The sequence below is a fragment of the Channa argus genome, chromosome 6 (genome assembly GCF_033026475.1).
Source record: "Channa argus isolate prfri chromosome 6, Channa argus male v1.0, whole genome shotgun sequence".
Taxonomy (NCBI): domain Eukaryota; kingdom Metazoa; phylum Chordata; class Actinopteri; order Anabantiformes; family Channidae; genus Channa; species Channa argus.
The window spans coordinates 13923598-13946653 of record NC_090202.1 but is presented as its reverse complement, the minus strand read 5'-3'; the positions used below and the strand labels follow the sequence as shown (position 1 = coordinate 13946653).

The 23056-nt window shown below is 39.2% G+C and overlaps 1 protein-coding gene across 1 annotated transcript in view; it reads right to left on the bottom strand.

The window, feature by feature from the left end:
• Positions 1 to 15900, bottom strand: part of LOC137128903 (cGMP-dependent 3',5'-cyclic phosphodiesterase) — a 140549-nt gene extending 124649 nt beyond the window's left edge. Inside the window, exon 1 of the mRNA XM_067507574.1 lies at positions 15192 to 15900. Coding sequence (XP_067363675.1) covers positions 15192 to 15250 — 59 coding nt within the window. The 5' untranslated portion in view covers positions 15251 to 15900. The remainder of the gene's footprint in view (positions 1 to 15191) is intronic.
• Positions 15901 to 23056: the final 7156 nt, after the last annotated feature.

The following is a 23056-nucleotide window of genomic DNA, read 5'->3' as shown; positions in this document are numbered from 1 at the left end:
TCGCACCTGTCTGCACTTCGTACAGTATTGTTTTTAATAAATGATTTAGTCATTTATTAAAAAATGTATTAATTAAAAAGGTGCCTCTGGACGCTATCCAGCAAGCAATTACTTTGCCACCACAACATAGCTGTGAAAGTAGGTTACATAACAGCTTTTCTAGTGGTCAAGATTACCTCAACACACAAGAGGGAGCAGATTATAAGCAGCAATACAATACCAATACTATAAAATGTTTGTGCCCCAAACACAGAGTCTGTCCAAGCAAGTCTGTCTTTTACTTTTAATAATTCATATGATCAGATTTCTTGTTAACACTACAGATTCGACCCATCCTGGGCATGGATGATGCCAATCTTGACAAATCTGTGGAGAGATGTTCTTCAGCTACTCAAACATCTTTTTTTTTTTCCAGCTGCTCTTTTTCACCGTAAAATTCTAAAAAGACATTCAGTTCATGTTTTCATGCCATTTTGTGAGAAAACGGTTTTCTTCTTGAATGTCATCTATAGACTTAAATTTATGCAAACTCCTTCACAGTGACTGACTGAAACACCAATTTCCACAGATTATCTGTGTGCCAAACAAGAAGCATTTACCCATCTGTTTGTCTAAGTAAGGTTGTGTGAATAGGAAATTGCACATGGTGTAATTTATGTGACTGGTTGGTTGGTGGCTTCGGCTTGTGCTTCCCTAAAACTTCCCAAGTTTATTTTTAATTACCTACTATAAAGTTTCACCAACTGGTTTCTTAAAAAGAATCTAATGCCATGTTTCATTAGATACAACACAGGCAAAAACAGAGTCATTATTGTTGCGATCACAAGTAAACTTATTTTTGTTCCATTGAAGTTAAACTTTGGAGTCAGTATTTTCAATGTAGTTTATTAAGAACCTACACACTACACTACTATATTAAAAAAATAATACAATGATATTGTTGTTATTGTAGTGTAGCCTATATGATCTTACAGGCTCCAAAGTTGAAACTCAATGTACCAAAATGGAGTTTACATTTGACTGTAACAACAAAAATATTATAATGGTAGGAAAACTACTGCCTCAGAGCTAGAAGGTCCACAGTTCAAAACCACCTGTGGCTGTGTGCTTGTGTAGGTTTTCTCCGGGTACTCTGGTTTCCTCCCACAGTCCAAAGACATGCATGTTAGGTTAATTGGTGGCTCTAAATTTCTTGTTGGTGTGAATGTGAGTGTGAATGACTGTTTGTCTGTTCATGTTTCTCTTTATTGGCCCTGAGATAGACTGGTGAACTGTACAGGTTGTGCCCCGCCTCTCGCCCATTGACAGCCACGATGGGCTCTAGCCCCCCCGTGATCCAGTCCACAGTTTGGTTGACATTTATTGCTTAGCATTTTCCAACTGCTGAGATTGGAAGAAAAATATAATGTGATTTGGGATATTGGGCAAACAACATTCATTTGCAGGTGTGATTTATTTTTGCACATAGGTCCAAACATGGAAAAATCTATTTTAAAGTGCTTTTGATCTCCTTCTTCCCACATTAACTCCCTGGTGTCCTGCATCCATTCTTCCATATTTGGGAAAGTGTGCCTCGTTGGATAAATTACTGCTGGGACCTAACAATACACTAACATAAAGTGGAGATGGAAAAGTGGTGAGAGACAAGGGCAAAGGGGAATGATAAAGAGAACAACATCATCACGGGTTTTGAGTAGGTGTGGGAGAAGGAGGTAAAAGCAGGAAGAGAGTAGAGAGAGAGACAGAGTGAAGGGGAGCGGTGAACCCACTTGGTCTCTGTTGTAATGTATTATGTATCAGAATGGGCATATCAGCAGGAAAAATCGTATGATGAAGTGTATTTTCATATGCTCCCTGTGTGTCTGTGTGTGTGTGTGTGTGTGTTTATACACAATAAAACATTGACCTTGGCATCCATTAATATTTAGGCAACATTTTTTTGTTCTTATTTTGGAAAAGGGGCAGAAATGTATCGGTGCTTATTCGAAAAACGTTTAGAATAGCTCGCTTGCACACTTCCTTTGTGCATTTTCCAAACATTCCTATTAATATCTATTACAGCATATTCTAAGCTTGCTACATGAAAACTATGTTTTTTCATAGCTGAAAAGAAACAACAAAATGTGGTTGCAGGGGACATAATTACTTTTCATCCTCCACATTTACAAAACTGAAAAGTGGCTGATATAGCAAAGCTGTGATTAAAAGAAGAGCCGTAAAATGCTGTTAACAAGCTGAAATTAAGTGGGTAGAAGAGACGAGGGAAGTACTATAGAAGAAAGATTTAAGAGACAAACCTGGGAAACAGTTTTGATGATCTGTATCTAATATATCTTACCTTAAAACAACATCAAAAATATAAAAGAGTGCTCACCAACACTATTTAGCAATCTGCCACACACAAAGGAACAAAGAGATGGGTATTCATTAAAAAATATTAAATCTGGGCAGCAAGAGCAGCAAGATGGACAATAATGAGAATAAGTGAAGGGGCAGAGAGTTTTATTTAGTCTTGACATATTCCACATCTGTCTCTTTTCCAAACTCAACCCCATGACTGTCCCCATTATTTATTTCCATGCTGTGCTGATTTCAGACAAACAGCTGGAGGGAACCATCAAAGTCTCTAAAATCTGAGAACAAGGAAATCTAGGAAACACTATCTGTCACTAGTTTTGAAGTGAATGCACACAACTACTTTTTCAAAGACTAAACTTCAAATGTGTTGTCTATGGATATTTTCAGTCATCCACTGAAGCTTTGGGATTCAAATGTGTTCATTTCAGTAGGAATTACAGCAATTTGCTCTTTAATGTAGAAGCTAATGGGTTGTGACTTGTAGTATTTTTCATTTGATAAAAAAGTCAATTCTGATTCATGCAGTGTTTCAACAAACCAAACGCTGTCTTTGGCTAAAAAAGTCAACAAATTATCTTGACGTCTTGCTCACAGTGAGGGATCCAAGTCGGATTTTGCTCCCTTTTATTCAACCGTCCTCATAATAAAAAATATAGAGCAGGAAAGGTAGAAAGTAGAGCATCTCCTCAATTTAAAATTCAAAAACAAATCAACAGCTGGAGTCACGTACTGTGCGTATGGTGTGTTCAGTTTTGTTTCTTTAACCACAGATGTTCAGAGGAGAGTCTGAGGTTTTGTTAAAACAATCTTCTTGTTTAACCTTCAAGTTTCTTTTTTCCTTCCCAAACCAGAAACCTAACCTTTCTGGCTTCTAGCCTATCAGTCTGATCAGGCGCGTGGCATGATTAACAGTGAGGTAGAAAATAAGAAGTCAACACAACACAAACACTATCAGTAAACATGAGGCGGAACTGAGTTTCAAAGAAGGCCAGCTCCAATCAGAACTAAATCCACCTCCTCATTACTGCCTTCAAATTGTTGGTGACATCAAAGTAGCTTCGAAACTGCCTAGTTAGGCACCAGGCGAGCTCTCCCCAAATGCAATTTCACTACGGAGAAAACAGGCGATGCTGCAAAAGACAGCCTCTCACAGAAAGGCAAAAGATGAGGATGAAAGAGACGGACAATCAAGAAGACAGGGAGAAAAAGTAAGATGTAGTTCCAAAGAGAGAGACATGAAGAAAATTATGGCAAAGACCTGTAAGAAGACAAAAGAGATGAAAGTAAGTGTGTCCACTCTTAGACATGACTACACCAATAGAAATCTTCTCAAAGTAGACTTAAACGGTGCAATGGGTCCATCAAAGACTTAAACTAGAGCTATCAAATATACACAAACTCTCTTTGTATTGACTTTGATAAAAAAAAAAAAAAGAGGACACACCTAGGGACCCACAAAACTATGATACACACACACACACACACCTGTAAGGGCCATGTGGAAGAAAATAAATCTAGACAAATCTGTGGCAGAAACACACATCTGGAGACATGTGGCATGGAGTGTAACAGACTGAAGCACAACTAAATGAACTGCACACAGAATTTTTAATACAATGTGCAATAAATTGTTTGGTGTACAGCTGTGTGCACATGGATGTACATTTACAATGCATCTGTGCAGAAATGCATGAGTACATGCATGTACAAACAGCACATACATCCCTGCCAGACTGCCCCTTAGCAGTAAAAATTGAAACTGAAACTGAATGAGTGAGAGAAGAAATACCTCAGGGCAATTATGACTGTTTGTGTGTGTGTGTGTGTGGGTGTGTGTGTGTGTGTGTGTGTGTGTGTGTGTGTGTGTGTGTGTGTGTGTGTGTGTGTGTGTGTGTGTGTGTGTGTGTGTGTGTGTGTGTGTGTGTGTGCGTGCGTATGTGCTGATGGGAAAGTGTGAAAGGTGACCAGATGGGGTCATGATGACACAGAGAAGAAAATGGAGAGAGACATACTGACAGATGTAAGTAGAATGAAAAAGAATTTGCCAGACATCCAGCTACACATACACACATTCATACATCTAATTGTTTAAAAGTCTTGTAGAGGTGCTATGAAACAGTCTGGGAAGATGGGGTGGGATTCATTTGCATTCAGACCGTATTTTCTCAGTTTGATTGGCTGTTAAAGCAACAGCCCTATGATATGCTAATTACATGCTAAGGAGGCACCCCACCGACAATTTCCATCTCTGAAACTCTTTTACAGCTAAATGATAACACACAGAGGCAGACACCAGTTACACACACACAGATGCAAACACTGTTCTGCAGTGTGAATTTCAAACTCCTAATTATAGTTTATGCCTATTTGCTGCTCTGCTGTCAGGACGAGTAATAGTATTGGTGTGTGTTTTTCGTCACTTTAGGCACATATATCGTGTGTGTAAGTCTGCATTTATGTGTGCAATCTTTTCCTTAACACATACAGTACTGTATGTGGCCAAGGGCAGAGTGTGTTCCCACTATAGGGATCAAGAACAACCGTAGTGTGTTTTTCTGGGAGCACGTTATGCTCATAACATGCATGTTTACTAAAACACAAAGGCACTCTTCCAGCTACAGTTCATAGTCCGGGTACAAAGACTATCTTTACTGATTTCCTGGAGAGGCTCATGATCTGAAGACAGTGTCTAAAGTCTGCGATCACAGATTATTCACCCTAACGGTTTCGGTTTGATGGTATAAGGTGATCATGTTAACCATTTTATTTTAGTGTATTATCATGTTCACAACTAATAAGCATTACACACAAACTACAGTTGAGGTTGATGGAAATGTGATTCATTTTCCAGGTATTAAAGTACTTGACAAATTTAAATGTTGCCCTGACGCTTAAGTTCATCCTTAAGGAGACTAGATGTCTGCACCAAACTTTACAAAGGAAAAAAATAAAAACAGTAAATGGATGTTGACATATTTCACTTAGAAATACAAATGTCAGATTCAGGGTGGCAGTATAGGGAAAGTCAGGCTTCACCAAAGTCATTAGGGTTCTTTCTCTGGGGACCATAATGGGGACCATGATGTCTTCACAAAAGAGGTCCTTGTTGTTCGTCTTTTCTTTTTGCTCGGTTTCTTCAGTAAACAGTGTTTTTCTTCTTTTCTGTCGCCTACTGCTTGCTTAAGGGGGCATTGTTGGTATTTTTCTCTCCAGCCAACTGTGGCACAGAAGGCAGGAGCTGTTGTCCACCAATAACAGGGCTTTTGGCTTTATTCCCAGCTTCTCCTGATTGTGCGTGTAAATGGGTAAATGAGATGGAGAATAAAGCACTTTGGGTAGTCTATAGCAGTCTATAAAAAGTGCAGACCATTTACCATTGGTGTATGGAGTATGTAAAGTGCCTTGAGTCGACTTTTGAAATGATTTGCCACTAAATCGTATCCTTCCAATAGTTGTATTGATACTTTATTTCATTTGTGTCTGAAGTGGTGGATTGAACAACGGACCATCCATAAAGTAGTCCTACTAGTACTACTATAAAGAAACTTATGTGTACATCTATGAATAAGAAAATACTGGTGTGTTTGCACCATTTTTGCAAAGTGCTGCCTGGATTACTAACTGGACAAAACAAGTAACAGCACCAAGGACTCAGATGACTATTTCAATATTAGCTTGTGGAAAATGTATTTATTGTGTCAAAATCTAGTTTAAAGCTATATTTGGGATCTATATTTGGTGTTCGTCTCACTCCCAGAATACATCAAATCACAAGCCTATTGTTGCTCGGTTTTTCAACACCTGTATGCAGTTGTTTCCTGATTGTATATATTTGTTTACTTCCTGCTGCTTAAAATTATTACACATGTAAAATTATATATTTCTACAAATCTTGAACTTAGCTGCACCTAGCCTCTGGCACAGATCAATATCTGTTTTGCTGGATATAAAAAGCTTTAGTCCAGGCACTTAACATATCTATCCATCTGTATCTGGACCTTGTTGTGCAAATGAGTAAGCACTTTCTGACAGTGTGGTGCACATAGATGGTTAGGAGTTTACATAATGTGCATCCAGTGTTTTTATAACCACCAGTTTTCTATGAGTGGAGCATTTGACGTATTTGGTCTCCCACAGTTCTATGACTCACCCAGATGTTATAATCCCAGCTCTGTGGGTCTGTCTGCAGCTCATCACCTCAGCTCAGGCTTTGCCTCCCTGCTGATTTCCACCTAAAAATACTGTGTCAGTTTCAAAGTTGAAATATAATTTTATTTTCAGTTTCCATCATGTTTTCCATGAATATTCTTAATGTTCATATTATTCTCTGGTTGTTTTTATTCATCATTGCACATGTTCTCTTCAAGTCCTATTGTTCATGTTGACAACAGAAAGATCAGACAAGCAGCTCTGGTTCACTCCAAAGCTTAAAAAGTGTCAGCAAAGTACACTTGGGCTGCCCACATCAAGGCAAACCAAACAATAAAGGAGTTAATATTACTGGTAAAATAAATGTGTCATTTGGCCAATGACCATCTACTTCAGCTGTAATTGCAGCAGTAAGTGCTTGCTGATGACCCTACCAGCAGGTGACTGCTGTGGACCAGCTTTTTAAAATCACTTTGTGAGGAGTGCTGTGTCTGGATTTTATTCTTTTCTTTCCTACAGATTTTTTTACTTTTATGAGTTTAAGTCTTGTTTTTTTTTCTTCCTACTTTTCCTCTTGGGGTATAGTTCAGCTGTTATCAAATGTTTTATGGAGCCATACAATGATACTGGAGAGGGCTGTCCTATTAGATACACTTGTAGAGCACAAACAAATGTATGATTATCATTGGTAGTAGTAGCAGTAACAGTGGCTCCAGTACACTACAAACTATGAAATACATTTGCTAAATCTTATTATCTAACTTGAGATAATGAGATTTTTGCACAAGATTTCACTCCAAACTTTTGCCATCCCTTTCTACTATACGTTCATGTTTAGTAGTAAAACAAGCAGTGGGGAGCACATTCTTCCTGCTGGTTTTCTATTTGGGCAGGTAAGAGCAATCAGCGGGTGTTCAAAGTGAAAATGACTTTGTCTCATATGTTGAGAATGAAAACCCGCTGGAGTCTCAGAGCTGAGAGCTGAGAAACAGGACGGTGTGAACATACTGTATGTGAAATTATATAAGAAAATATTCAATGTCTGATATTATGGAGCTCTTGAAATGCTTTTAGTACAATAGGGCCAGGACAATAGTGCTGTTTAAATTAGGATGAAATTTCAAACATTTTCATCATCAGTCAGCTAGGTATTTTCTCTTAATCAGTTAATCATTTTGTCTATAATAAATCAGAAAAAAGAAAAAATACTATCCATATAGAGCAAGATGTCCTTGGTAATTATGTTAGCTGGTCTATGTTGGTTTTTGCTGGCCGTTAATCAAAATCCCAAACTCCAATCTACTCTTATGTACAGAAAAAATAAGTAAACAATTTGAGGTTCCTGCATTCAAGAGCCATAAATGTTTCATCTAACCCAATCCAAAACATAACAATCATAATTTGTTGTAAGAGTTCTCTAAAACTCTCTGAAAAATATAACCATTGAAAGGTCCAATCAGTATTTAATGCACCACACAAATTTGAGGTGTCAAATTTCTGTTTAATGTTTTTTACAAGTCAATATACTGTATTTATGTACCAATTTCTAAACATTATTGTTATTTTAAAAAGTTGCATAATTGAACACCAAGAACGTAAAATGGAACATTTATTTCTATGACAAAATGCATTGAGCCTTGATAACTAGGCCTTTGGACCAAATTTTTTTTAAAGTTCACTGACTTTACTACAAAAACTATAAACTTTTCTGTACACGCTCTAACATTTCTCAGTTTAAGGATTCAGTTTTGCATTTCTCATAGGCTAGTATGCTGTAAAACATGATCCACATTATATATAGAGTTGTGGATCCGAAGAATCTATTTTAGGACTATTAATTAATATTTTATTAATTCATAAAATGTTCTCTTTATACATGGCTCTCTGACTAGTAGCACATTGGTACCATCAGCTGTCTGTCACATATACCACTTGAACAAATGAGAATTGTATGATGTTTTCAATTTAATAAGCTTTAATTAAAGGTCATTTTCTCAGAATCAGGTAACTTACAGGAATTCCATCGGATTTATTCTGTTTTCAAATGTAATACTGCTATTTTAATTCAAATAAATACTGTTTAGAACAACTTTGTCTCTGCTTAGCATCAAGGGGTTGACTTCTGACTTTTTGTTTATATGTGATTGTGTGTTTACAAAATGTGTCCACATTTTAAAATGGTTATGTAAGTAAAACATGCAATGCCTTCTTAAATTTGACACTTGATACCTGAGCTGTTAGTTGACCCTCGGGGAAGAAAAGAAGACAAAACTCCCAAAAACAGAACATAGTTTTGGTAAAGACACATCTTTATACAGAGACACAAGAAGGTGCTGATTCATCTGTGCAAGACTGTAAAAGGATCAAGAGAAGAAAACACTGTATCATTGACTAATAATACCTGTATATGAATACCTGTATAACCCGTGACACCATTAGTTGCCAGGCAACCTGGGCTACTCTTGGATGAAGCACCTGCCTTTTATCTGTCAAGTCATCTCAGCAGCCACTTTACCTCTCTGTCACACCCCTCTCCCTCTCTGTGTCTGATGAGTGAACAAGGAGAAAGCCAGGACAGACAAGTGAATAAATAAAAAAGGACAAACATGTGGATTGGGACAATAAAACAAATGGTGGTAAAAAAGAATGGACATCTGTTGAGTAAACACACAACACTAAACAACAACCGCAGGTGAGGAAAGACAGGCACAAAAGGAGTCAATGGTTTATTGTCCATGTGATCACAATAATTATCACTGTGTTTTAATTTGCTCAGAGCTGCTGAGTGTTAATATAATTTATGTCAAAATACAGGATGCATAGTGGCCTGCAGACAGAAACACAATCAGCCTTAAAAAAAATATATTGCAGTACACAAGGTATGTCTGCATCTGCGTGTAGAGCTGAGGGTCTCCTTATGTGCATGCAGTACGCGTGTTTCTGCAGTCTGCCAAACCGGTCATTTTATTCAGCACTATAAGCCTCACAAAACCTCTGAATATCCCAAATGCGACACTTACAGCCTGTCAGTAGCTTTATCTCTGTGTGAGTCAATCAATAGAGCCAATCGATAAGAAAAAGCCCTGCAGCCTGAGCAAGAGGAACCAGAGAATAGGCGCACATTCTGCTACTCTATTGTAGAGCACAACATACCGATAATACCAGCCACAATAATAACTACTGTAACAATATCAATAGAATTTTGGTCAACAAACCACTAAATCTATAACAAACTTTAATAACAGGGAAAGATATGTATTAAAAAGAGTAATAACAGAAAACATGTGCAGCTATTGTGTAAAATGAACATAAAACTGCAAAAAAACATCTGCTAAATCAACAGCAGCAACACAAAAATACTTCATAGTGCATTCATAAGAGCAGCACATGATGGATATAAGTAATATCAGCAACTACAAACAGCAGCACAACTAATAACATACAACATATAGTGCAAACAGCCTGCAAACAACATCAAATTGAACCAGTTCAGCTGACACACTGAGTCCTGTCCTCTTACCTGAACGGAAAAGAAAACATTTTTCTCTACATGCATGACTGCAAAAACTGCATGTGAGAGAAGTACTGCCTAATTGCTCAGAACCTGTAAATTTTGAAGATGTGTGAAAGGGTTTTTGTCTGTGAATTTGAAATTCAATTATAAATTGCTTCAGTCGCCCCATGTCATTTTAATTTCCAACTTATTTTCAGTGTTCGCTTTGAATGTTGGTTTATATTTAACATACAATATGGCAGTAGAAGATTTACTCTTATTACTGTTTGTGGGTGCTAAACATTTATAAGGGCCCACATGCTTGTTTGTCATACTGTAACAACTGTCATGCATTTGTCACCACTGCACATTCCCACCTGTCTGAAGGAAAATACACAAAGGCTGCCTCCAAAAACAAGTAAGTAAACACAAATTTAAACAGACCAAGCTGGTTTGGCACACTGAAACTGCAATGACCCTCAAACTAAAAATCCTAAACACAAGACTTCAAGTGCTACAGCCAGGTGTCAAACCTAAAGTGCTGTGTGTCATCTCTTTGGCAGATTATGACAAAATTACTTAAGGTTTATTTACTTCTCTGGTGCACACACATACACACACTTATAGTATTGCCCACCAATGAGGTCTCACATACTTGACTGGATTTTTTAATACCAGCTGCAACACACACACACACACACACACACACACACACACACACCAGTTGTAGACAGTGTCAAAAACACTTTCAGGATCCTTCACAACCACTGTCATGGCTGTCCCCTGAATAAGTGACATAAACACAAAACACACACACACACACACACACACACACAGAGTTGTAAATACACACACTCTCCTAGACACACAGACATAGAAACACCTGTCTGTGGCAACAATCCATAGAGATAAGAAGGCTGACAAGAACTGCTGGAGCCAAAGCCGGGAACCATGGGAGATGTCAGGCTTATTTCAGCGTGACATCTCTAGAAATACACCCACACACACACACACACTCCAGATGACATTGAATTGACTTAAATTCATTCCCTGGAGCTTTATTCTTAACATAGCCATTATATAGTACAGAGTACTGTAGTTAATCCAAACGTTCCCCCAAATTCAACCCAGCACCTGCTGTGGCATTATCCCTAAACACGTAACGTATAAAACTGAGTTTAACCTAAGTGTAATTCTAGCCTTCATTTTAAAATAACTCTTCCTAATAAGGTGTGAAAAACAGTCATCACGGGTGACCAGCTGGCCAGGTTTTCTATTCTTGTGTAGAACCCACAATAGAAACAGCAAGCAAGCAAACAAGCCAGTTTAGAGATAAGCATGGCAAACTCAAAACTCATCACAAGTGTTAAAGATGCATTATGGAAAAAATACAGTGGAATTAAAACAATGTTACTTACACATTTATTTCCACAAACCTCTCATTATGACATGCCTGCAAGAAATCCTATCAAACAGCAGAAAAACATTTATCAGCTCTGTTTCAGCTTTGTTCAGTAGAGAGACATGTTTGTTAGGACAAAACTGAATGTAAATCAACACTGAGGTTGAATGCATGTACATGCACAACTAACATTAAAATAAATGGAATAAAATATAATCACATGTGCAGTCACATCTGCAGGAGACACACCATAAACCTACCTTCTCGTTGTGTACATGTCATGCATGACTGACTGAACATCTGCTACTGTAAATGTTGGTGTTAAGTGTGTATTGGCTCAACTATTCTGGTACTTCTAGTGCAAAAGTTTGAATCCCCTTATTTTGATGTGTCAAAAAGAGTCTAAAAACAAAAACATCAGAATATTTTTAATGCAAAGTCTTCACACTGTATATTTGTGTTTAAGTAGAGTAGCTTATCAAGTTCAGGACAGTCTCCTGGTTGATTTGATGAGTTATAAAGTTTGTTTCTGTTGCATATGAGCAGAGGCACAAATAAGTACAGGAATTGTAGAAAACTTCATCTTTGAAATAAAGGAAACAAAGTACTTCACCAGTTCTTGAAATCAATTAGGAGCTTGACACAGAATCCTAAAGTTAGTTGATTACATTTATTAAGAGCAGCCCTGGCAACAGAACTTTCAGCTTGGTGATGTGTCTGTACCTTTACACTCAACATCAACTAGGACTCCCACCTAGTTATTGTTTCTCTTCTCTTACATTCTGGGTCTTTGACTTTAAAGAGTTTTTTGTTTTGTTGCACATCTTTAGTACTGATTATTCAACTGTGATGAAATCTGAGCAGCTTTTATTTTAGTTATGGTTTGATTTTAAATATTATCTACAGATGTTTATTTGAGTGATCATTTATCAAATCATTTATGAGAAAATCAGAAAGTACATTGTCTCAATATTTATGCTGAACTAACTTAATAGTCATCATACCGTTTTGGAGTGTGGGAGACAGGAAATCACAGAAAACAGAACTAAGTGATTTGATGAAGCACACACTTACTGTACAGATGCACACAAACATGTGCAAAGCCATTCATACAGAACACATTGAGGTTTCGCAGCCTTTCCTCATCCTTCTGTCTCTTTTCACTCTGAATATTTTAGTATTGATGAGCGCATTACTGATGATAACACACTGCAATGTCAGCATCCTTTTCCTTCTCTCTCCCGCTCACACACACACACACACACACACACACACACTCTTCAGGAGTCGGGTTACAACTTTGCTGCTGCTGCTGCTGCTGCTGCTGCTACTGTGAAATGCTGTGCATTTGTTTTGTGTGTGTATGTGTGTGTGTGTGTGTGTGTGTGTGTGTGTGTGTGTGTGTGTGTGTGTGTGTGTGTGTGTGTGTGTGTGTGCGTGTGCGTTTGTGTGCATGTGCGTGTGTGTGTGTGTTTAGCAGGAGGGTGGGGGGGACCTAACTTCCTGGCATCCAACCAGAAAATTGGTCATTTTTAAATTGAAAACTCTTCACAAACACAGACACACACACCGAATATGAACATGTCTTCTTCACAAGGATTTTTGTAACACACACACACACACACTCACACACAGCAACATAAAGACACAGCCTCAAGGCAGAATAGATATCTAGACAAAAACAAGTATAAATATGTGATTCCTGAATCTAACGATGTGTTTCGGATAGTGAATAACTGCCTCTTAAAACAACAATCCAAAGATCTAAGACTCTACAAAACAATCACATTGATGACACAAAAGTCCATGGGTGTTCCTCTTGGAAATTTATCAGCCTAAATGGTTTTTATTTTACCGTAATGCTTAGTCATGTGTGGGATAGAGGTATGACATCTGCTTTTGTGTATTTTGTGACAGCATCACATTTCATGACCGTCACTGATGCTAAGTCTCTAAGTCAAACAGACTAGAGCTTGATGGAAGCAGGTGAGACCAGCTACTGAAGCTAATTGGATGTCAGATATCACTGACGTCCACATGGCAGATTCATTATTCCTCCACCATTCTAAGTTATTTTCTCCTAGACTGGCCAAAGTAAGAAGCTTAGTCTTTTCTGATGAGCACTAGTGAGGTGAATAAAAGCCATCATCCTTCAGTGACTACTCTCATTGAATTTAAACCACTAATAAAGCAGGAGAGAAATAGAATCAAAAACACACTATAGGAGATGTAAATGGTTTGAAACTTGATATCAGGAAGATGTCACTAATATTTTGTGCAATCACTGTATAATGGCAACGCAATGTTGTTGTCAACCAACGATGCTATTCAGCTATGGGGGGTAGTAATATATAAAAAACACACACACACACACACCATAGGGCTCAACACATGTCCTGAGGTTTGCTCTCAGCATGCAGTAGGGTTTGTGCAGACATGTTTTGATCACTATCATTCAACCCCATCAGCAGCAGATGCATCACCTAATTAGAGAGTAGTAGAGTAGGCAATGTGTGTGTACATGACAAACATTTACAAAGCAGGTAGAATATCTGGACTTTATTCACTCACATTTAGCAAAACACACAGAATGGCTGACATTTAAAAGTTCACGTTTTCTCGTGACAAACAGCACAACATACAGCACTCTGATGCACAACAGCACAACAAATGCCCGCAACAGTGACGGCATAGGCTTCACTTAGATATTATGCAACACTGGGCTGCTTTATTGCATTAAGTTGTTATGGTGATTGTGTCAGCCTCATTTCCATGCCACATTTTTACTGTCTGGGGAAAACCATGTATCTCCAAAATATCAACATTTCCTGACTAAGGAAAATAGCCTCAGGGTAACAAATAAACTTCCATGCTAAAAAAACACGTTTAGGCTCGGTGATGATGCATTTTTTTGGCCTTTCAAGAGAGAAAACTGTACACTGGCATCATTTATCCTCAAGCTTATCTAAAATCTTGAAAATCCCCAAATTTGGTAATAAGATACAGGAGTCCAACTCTCTAATAAAGCACCATTCACCCTACTTTAATGAGCATCTCTCTAAGGCACTTTTTATTGTGTTTATAGGATAGTTCATAGATCATTGGACACTTATAGGAAAAATGTTTGGTTACCAGGTTGTTAAAAATGTATTTAGCTGGAGATTATAGTCTTTTAGATTATAAAGCAGTTACAAATTAGTTTGGTAAAAGCTTTATAGCTTAGTAAAAAAGTATGGATTTTGGTGCAGGTCCTGTGCAGCCTTTATCTGGGCCAAATGGTTCAATCATTCAGATTCACTCTAGACGTTATTTTTGTTAACAGCCTATTACTGATCTTTAAGGCATTAGGAAATGCTTTATAAACTACTCGTTATTGTTTATACACCTAGATGGTTTGAAAAGTTCAGCCCTTAAAAACACTTTGGCATGATTGTCCCTCACTTTGGGTGCTACTCACAGCAGATGTGTGACACCCAGTTGGAATACTAGAGGAAGAGTTGGACTACTGGAGAAGATTCAAAGACAGGATAAGGTCACTCGACTGTAGGGCAGCCTGTGAGGACATTTCACTGATGGAGGTGTGATGTCCTGACAGGCGGATGGATGCACAGTCCACATGGAGCAATACTGGCACCCAGCAGTCCCTCTCACGCTACTACTACAGTACACCGTCGCTCTGTTTTTGGCTCAGCGTCTAGGCGCCATGTGCCTCAACAGTCACTCAGTTTGAGTGCAAGTATGAAGGAGCTTCAAAACGCAGACACGCACACCCATCAGAGACACACTTACATCTCGGAGGATGGAGGTTGGCTACGGCAGAGGAGCGCGTGTCCGCACGCTTGTCCCATCGCGCATCCTGCCTCGCGCCTCCCCGGTGAAGCCAAACAGCTGCAGTCAGAGGGAGCTGGAGGACGAGGGGAGGAGAAGAGGATATAGAGGAGGGAGGCAGCTGCTTGTCTGTCGGGAGGCGGACAGACGATGGATGGATGGTTGGGTGTGTGCTCCTCTGGATTTCTCTGCCCCCTTTCTGCCTCTCTCCGGTCTGATGCTGTCTCCTCTCGAGCTCTGACAGCGCGCGAGGATTGGTCGGGACCCGGTAACTGATACTCGAGCTGTGGTGGGCGAGGATATAACGACTGAGAAGAGAGAGAGAGAGAGAGAGAGAGAGAGAGAGAGAGAGAGAGAGAGAAAGAGAAGGGGTAAGGGAGAGAGAGGGGGGGAGAGAGAGAGAGAGAGAGATCAGCCGGTGGTTTCACCTTCAGTGCCACATGGACGCATTGACGCGTCAGTCAAACTAAAGCCCGTCCTCGTCCCTGTCATCCTCAGACTGTGCCCGCTCTTCTTCGAGGGCATTAAAGTTGTGTTGCTGTTAAAATTCAACTTCCATTCATTTTCGAGTCCGGCTTCACACAGGCTGCGTGTTGTTTGCCATAGGACTTGAGCTTGTCTCATCTGCAAACGTCCTATGGCCTCGTGCTTACCGTAGTTTTATTGCACATGTTACACTGCAGTGTGTCTATCGCGGGACACGGGTGACAAGGTCCAATGCGGATCTTCCGCCTTTTATGGTGTTTCCATCGCGCACACGAGGGAGCAGCAGGGACTCACTACTTCTGAAACGGGAGCCTTTGAAATGTTTATTGACATTCAACAGTCTTTAAATATCCTACATGTGGCATCAGATGTCTGGTGTTTTTTAAAGACGCAGAACTTTAAGACAATACGTTAGACTCACTGAAAATCTGTCAAGAAACAGCTGCTGAAATTATGATGTCCTCTGTAGCCTACAGCCACGGACGCAGCTACACAGGTGCTTTCACTTATTTCACCATCGTGTGTTCCCTCTTTTCCACACTGGTTTTGAATTTGTAAGACGTTCATCGTCCTCTTCACCATAATCATCATCATCATCATCATTATTATTATTTTTAGAGTCTGGTGACCTCAGGAAATAGTTTCTCTCAACTTCAGGCTGAGCAGCCAATCAACCCTAATTGCAAACGCCTGTGTGAATAAGCAGGGCCTCCTTATACAATTTGACTTGGTGTTTAAAGTCAGTTTATCTAGGAGTGTAAAATAACACACTTGTTTGAAAGTGAAAGTAAGTTCAAACCCTAGCTTTCACTTCTGGTGGTGCAGTTGTGTTTACACTTGGATTAGCTACATTGTAGATTGCACCTTTCCCTTGTATCTTTTCACACAGGGATACATTTCTGTGAATGTGTTCTCTCTCCTGCTACCGTTGTATTGTTTCTCTGGTCCAGAGAACTCAAGTGGAAATTTGCTTTAAAATGGGCTAAGAAATCTTTGCCTCCGATCAGAATGTGTCAAACTAAAACCTGGTTGGCTTGATTCCGCAGCAATGACAGACTCTGGGAGACCTGAGGCGATAAAGCCCATCAAGGTCCACTAGTAGCTAGAAGGGGCCCCATTTAGGGGTTTCTGAGGAAGCGGCAGTCCACTGTATATTGGCTGTATTGCAGCTTTGAGGGGATTTGTAGATGTCAGTGCAGAATGTGCCGATATGAGTGGCCACTGGGAGTCTCTTTTATGAAATGTGTGTGTGTTGGGGGGGGGGGGGTTAAAACTGGCACATTTATGTCAATAAAAACACATTAACTGAAACACTTGTCACGGTTCCATGCAGTGCTAGTGGGAGGCCAATGTACACAGTAGCAGGATCCTTGAAATGCAGCCATTACTGATGTTAACAGCTTTACCTGTGTTGTCATAATGCCTGCCAAACAAAACGTCTATCTATGACACTACAAACTAAAGCTGGAGTGCACAACAGCTTACAGTGCAGCACAGCCAATCACATATCTGTAACAACACCACATCCGTCTCCTGGGCTCTGCGGTACAACCAGCAACTAAAAAGAAATACTGTGTGGAGAGATGGCTAAGCACAGTAAATGACTATGCTGTTGATTTTATAGCGTGCTGATATGAACAGAAGTTTTAAGGGCAGTGAATATTAGTTAATGGGTTAATTCTGAGATATAAAACTATGCTAATAATATTTCATGCATAGTAAAATAAAGAAAGCAAATTTGCATAGCAGAAAAAGGTTGATCATAACATGCAACTGCTTCACCATCAGCATGTTTGATTATATTACTGTGTCGTATTCATTTGTGTCTTCTGTGTGACAAATATAAATCAGAATTACAAAAAAATATGACATGACCTCCTTAGTGTCCTCTATGGTAGTTCCAATTACAGGCCTGCTTTGGCTGTATTTAGGCCTGTCTGAACAGATACAATCTGATTTAAACCAGACTATCTCACTGTAATAGAGGAAAACCAGAAGTTAAAAAGAAATCAGATCTGTTGTGCCTGTGTAAATATATCTCAGTATCTCTGACTGCCCTCACTGTTCTTTCTGCATGTAGATAAATATGTTTGTTTATGTTTGTTTATAGCTGTTGATATAAACATAACAATCAAGGTTATTACTAAAAGTCTTGAAAAAGAGCCAATTTATTGTAACCCTGAGACCCAAGATTATGTTTTTCTTGTTCTGTTGTCAGGAAACCTTCAGCCAGAGGCATGTGAACCTAATTGTTTGAAGCACTAATTTAGAAAATACAGAGGCACAATGCAATGTGTCTGAGAGGCTCTGCAATTTTAAGAGAGACATCTTTGGACACCCAGCAGGAGCTGTCAATTACTAGTGAGGACAAAACAGAGTGAGACATAGTGTGGAAACATGGAGGGGGAGCATAGGGAGAAATAATAGTGTGACATAGACACAGGGGTGGGTAAGGACGCACTGTGTGCGCGGGTGTTTTTGTGTGGGTCCACATGCCACATCTGGTGTGTTGGCTTTTCTGATACATGCTGCTCAGCTGTGTCTCAACACGTGTGTGTGTGTGTGTGTGTGTGTGTGTGTGTGTGTATGTGTGTGTGTGTGTGTGTGTGTGTGTGTGTGTGTGTGTGTGTGTGTGTGTGTGTGTGTCCAGCAGAACTCTTGTGCTTTAGGGCCCGGGATTCAGATCAGTCAATGTGGGCACTAACAGAATGTCTACTGGGGCTTAGGTCAAAGAAATATCTACAGTGGTCTCACATCACCAGCTGGAGAAAGTATTTATACCAGTGAACTCCTCAATAAATCAATGACAGTAGCTGTTTGAATGTTTGAACTGGCTAAACTGATAGAGAAATCACTGCAGCATTATTATGATCACCATCACCAGTGACGATAATGGAAAAGGCAGTGGATGTCAAAATGATTAAAGTTCATCCACTGGCCATGAATGTCTGTGAAAAAATTGCATTGTAATAATTGTAAAGCCATCTCAGTCTACATCAACAAACAGTTAACCATTGCCATCAGCAGAACTACAGTTGTGAAGCTAAAAATAATAAAAAATATCATTTCTTCAGACAGACTTTTAATTTGGCTTTGAATCTCTTCATTATTTAGACATTTTCCTCTGTAACCAACTTAAAATTGTGCACAAGCTGAGCTTTGTGCACCACCAGTTCAATGAAACATATCTTCTCAGTTAAAAAGGCCGGTTAGTATAATAATTTGTGGTTTCCCAAAAACCTGCAAAAAATACTAAAGAGCCTGGGAGATCAAAATTTGATGGCTCTTTTACACACAAACACACTCTTTAAGTCAGGCTGAGAAACCAATATACTGTCAGTACTCACAAATAAAAAAAAAGATAAAAAAGCTTTCCACCACAGGAGGGTAGAGTAAGAGGCCGTAGCTGTAATGTGACAGCAAGTGTATGACCACTGCTCTGCAATAAAGGGCAGTGGAGCTTGTTTTTATGAGATGGGAAATTCCTGTTGTTTCAGTTTGTGCTCAAACACACTGAGCAGAGCTTCTGCTGTAAATAAGATGAGACTGATGAGTGCAGAAGCCCGCCTCGGCTCTGCTCATTTAAAAAGCCCAAATTAAATGTGTTCAAAGTGACATGTATTATATTTAAATCCTGCAATAAAACAGACTGTGTAGCTTCTGTTTATGGCTCAGTTGGATCAATACCACTATCAGATTCAATGTTCGTCTCGAGCATCCCTAAGAAAGGTTTGTAAGTCAGATAAATCAAGATAACAGCAGGACAAGGGAACTCCCCTGACATCGGTATAAATGTTTAGTGACCATGAAACTAAAATCCTCTTGTTGTTATTCAAAATGCTGTGCAGCAACAAGAAACTGTCACGCTTCAGTTGATTGAGTTCCCAAGAGTTGCTCCCGTATCATCTCCTTGAGCTGATTACATCAGAACCTGATTAGACCTTCTGTCCTCAACCTGGAGTGTTTACTGACATTTATAGCCTAGTCTGATTCCTGGAATTTGAAAGTGCCGACTGAATGGATGCTCAATTATTTATGATCCCCTCTGTGTCCATGGGATGACCGGTAGATAGCTCTCTGTTAAACCACACTATCTGTGATATCACTGCTATCCAATGGGCTCTGATACATAGACTGTGTGTATAGCGCATCACTGTGAGCTGTGGTGCCTGCAGCTATGGAGTCACAATATAGTGGTAAAATACGACATAGGGGTATATGACTAAAAGAAAAGGTGGAATAGATATTTACAGATGGTTCAAATCACACGGCAAGGCTGCAAAAGCTGTGAATATGTTTTTGTGTGTGTTTATTGCTCGTATTATTTTGCCTTGCTTGACTCTGTCCAATTTCCGTACTTAACAAATACACATAGACGTCTCCCCTCCTGAGCTCCTTAACAGTGTTAGCGTGTGAATTCTGGCACAAAAACAATCCCACAAAGCCAGCTGCATTACCTTGTCCAAACAACACAACCTCCACCTTCTCTTCCACTTCTTCCCTCACTTGTTCTGCTCACATGGTGTCAAGTTGGTAACAAGCAACAAATAACAAGCAGGACCTGTTTCTGTGAAGGGAAGGAAACAGAGCGTAAACATGTGTGGAGTAAAGGGGACAAGCTCAAAAATATAACTACTGTGCTCAAGTGGTATTTGAACAAATGCTTAAACTCAACAGTTTACATTTTCCCGCCAAGCAACATCTAACAGCAACACAAATAATGACAATCCTTTCTCAGTAGCAAAGCCAAAATTAATATTGGAATTCATATTCTGCTCAGGCTGAACATGAAGATGTGGTGTACATCAGACTCTTTGGGCAGACAAAGAGTCTGTGTTTAAGACCGCTGTTTGCATAGTTTCCACAGTTTCCACAGTGCACGCTTTAACCTTAAACCTGCAAAAACTTAGATAGCCACTAGGGGACAATGGAAACAGAAAACAACACACAAAATTATTGCATTATGTTTAAATGTTGCGTCTTGTTATCAGATAAATTGTGGTCATATATTGTCTTTTTTAGCTCTGTTTTTGGTCCTGACCGACTCCTGGTTTTGTTAAATGCACTGTACCTTACAGTATGTCTGGATTTTGGTGCAGTTAGTGCGCAGTGAGTTTATCACCAAAAACAGCTGCATCAGATGCTCAAATGCCGTGCAACTCAGAGCAATTAGTATTAGGTTAAAAGTCCCACGAGGTGTCGTGACTCAAAGCTTGTCGTATGTGACTCATTGTCAGTACAGAAACACTGACACTGATAGCTGAGTCATTTCATTTGCTTATACCGAACCATGTCTTCTGTATCCTATGGCCACATTGTTGAGATGACAGTTCAAAGACCATGAGTCCTCTCAGGAATGCTCATATAGGTTATTTTTAAATGCACTGCCAAACCACCCAATTTGTTGGTAAGATGTAACGGCTTGTGGGAGGAAAATGAGCTCCCTGTTTGAGTGGACATGCTTTTCAGACATTTCCCACTCCTCCTATCTCTCCCTCGTTTTGTTAATCCCCTCCTTTCTCTGTCTGTCCTCCCATTCCTCCCTCCCTCCCCTTTCCCCTTCCTTCCTTCCTCCATCCCTGCTGTGCTTGTTGAATACCTTCCCATAGCCTCAATTCCCTGTTTCTTTCCCTCTCCAACCTCCTTTACTTTCTTCTTCTCTCTTCCTGTTTCCTTCATTTTTGCTTCCTGTCACTTCCACCTCATACTATGTAAGCCTTTTTTCGCTGTTAACCACACACAGCATTTAGTAAAAGCCCTACAGTTGCCTCCATCTTCACTTGATATTTTATGGTTTTATCACTGAGATGGAGCATAGTGTTATCCTCAGCCCAAGGCAGTTTTCTTCACACTAATTAAACCCCTTCTCAAAGTGTTCATTCTCCACCTTTTGGGTCACTTTGCTCCAGTACAGTATAAGCTAACTGAGGCCTAGAATCACAGTTATTCTCTTGAATGTGCTTGTGTCAAATAGTCTAGATACCCATGCTACTTTTCCATCCAATATTCATCACCTTCCACAATACAATATACATACACAGACCGACCACAACATTAAAACTAGGCTGTTTTAATGTTGTGGTCGATCTCTGTATGTTTATGCTTGCAGCCAGTCATGTAGTGACTGCATATGTTTTTTGCGTGTACTGCTTGTGTATAAACTATTCCTGCACGTTTCAGTGTGATCTTGAAGTGTGCTGACTTTCCTCTGCCGACTTTAAAGACAATACACTGGAGATCCACAAGTTAATTGAATTATATTTGGAGATACAGAAAAAAAAAGAGAAAAAAAGAGATGCTCAACACAACATTAAAAAGTTTGTTTCTTTTGTTTGTTTCTTTTTGTAAAAATGACATGCATTTTTTTAAACAATCTTTACTTCATTTAAAGTAAATTCCACTATTCCTGCTACATAGTTTTTCTAACCATTTACTTAATTAAATTCCTTTTTTTACAGAGCATATTCAATAGCTAGCTTAAACTAACAGAAGAACTCACAGAAAGTAAATTGTGCAGAGCGTTACACAACGTTGAAGTAGTAAAAAATCTGTGGCGGAGAGTTTAATCCCTACTTCGGGATCACTATCACTTAAAATCATTTTATAGACTTCAGTAAACCCACTTTAGTTTTATAACAGCTCCCTCCCGTGTTACACTTATGGTTCTGTAAATAGATTATTATGTGGTTGTATTTACTCTTTGACTGCTAAGGGATGTTTTAGAGTCAAGCAACAAGAGCAAGTGTGGCTCTTTGTAGTTTTACATGACAGAGGAAACCATCCCTTTATATAAACCCTTATGAAATTCACAGTTTAAAACAAGAAAACTTGGAATTTAACTAAAGGTTTTTAATTTTCTTAAGCACACGCAAGAGCAAAGTAAATCAGGAGAACGCATTTTCTGGTAAAATCAGCAGTACAGAAATAATCAAACTGATATGTCTGTTCTTGCCTTGTAATCACACATCCTCACTGTCTTCAGATAGATTGTTTGGAAGGTGGCCTTCTGGTTGGTGTGTGGAGAAAACAGCAGTCGCCCGATTGGCCAGATGGTCGGGCTGCATCAAATTGCAAAAATTATTTATACTATTTTCACCCTCTTACTCCCCCTGTATGCACTTCCTGCCATTTCAAAAATGTCATTAGATCATTGTAAGGACATCCACAGCATGGTCAGAACACGTGCGGTCGTGAATTATTGTTTAGACTATTTCTGTTCTGCAGAAGTTTGTTTGAAGAGCAAATGCATTCTTTTCTGGTTATCTGTGTAACCCTGATTCTTTACAGTCTTACACCAACAAACACAAATGACAATGAACAATTTAAAGCTATTTTAATAA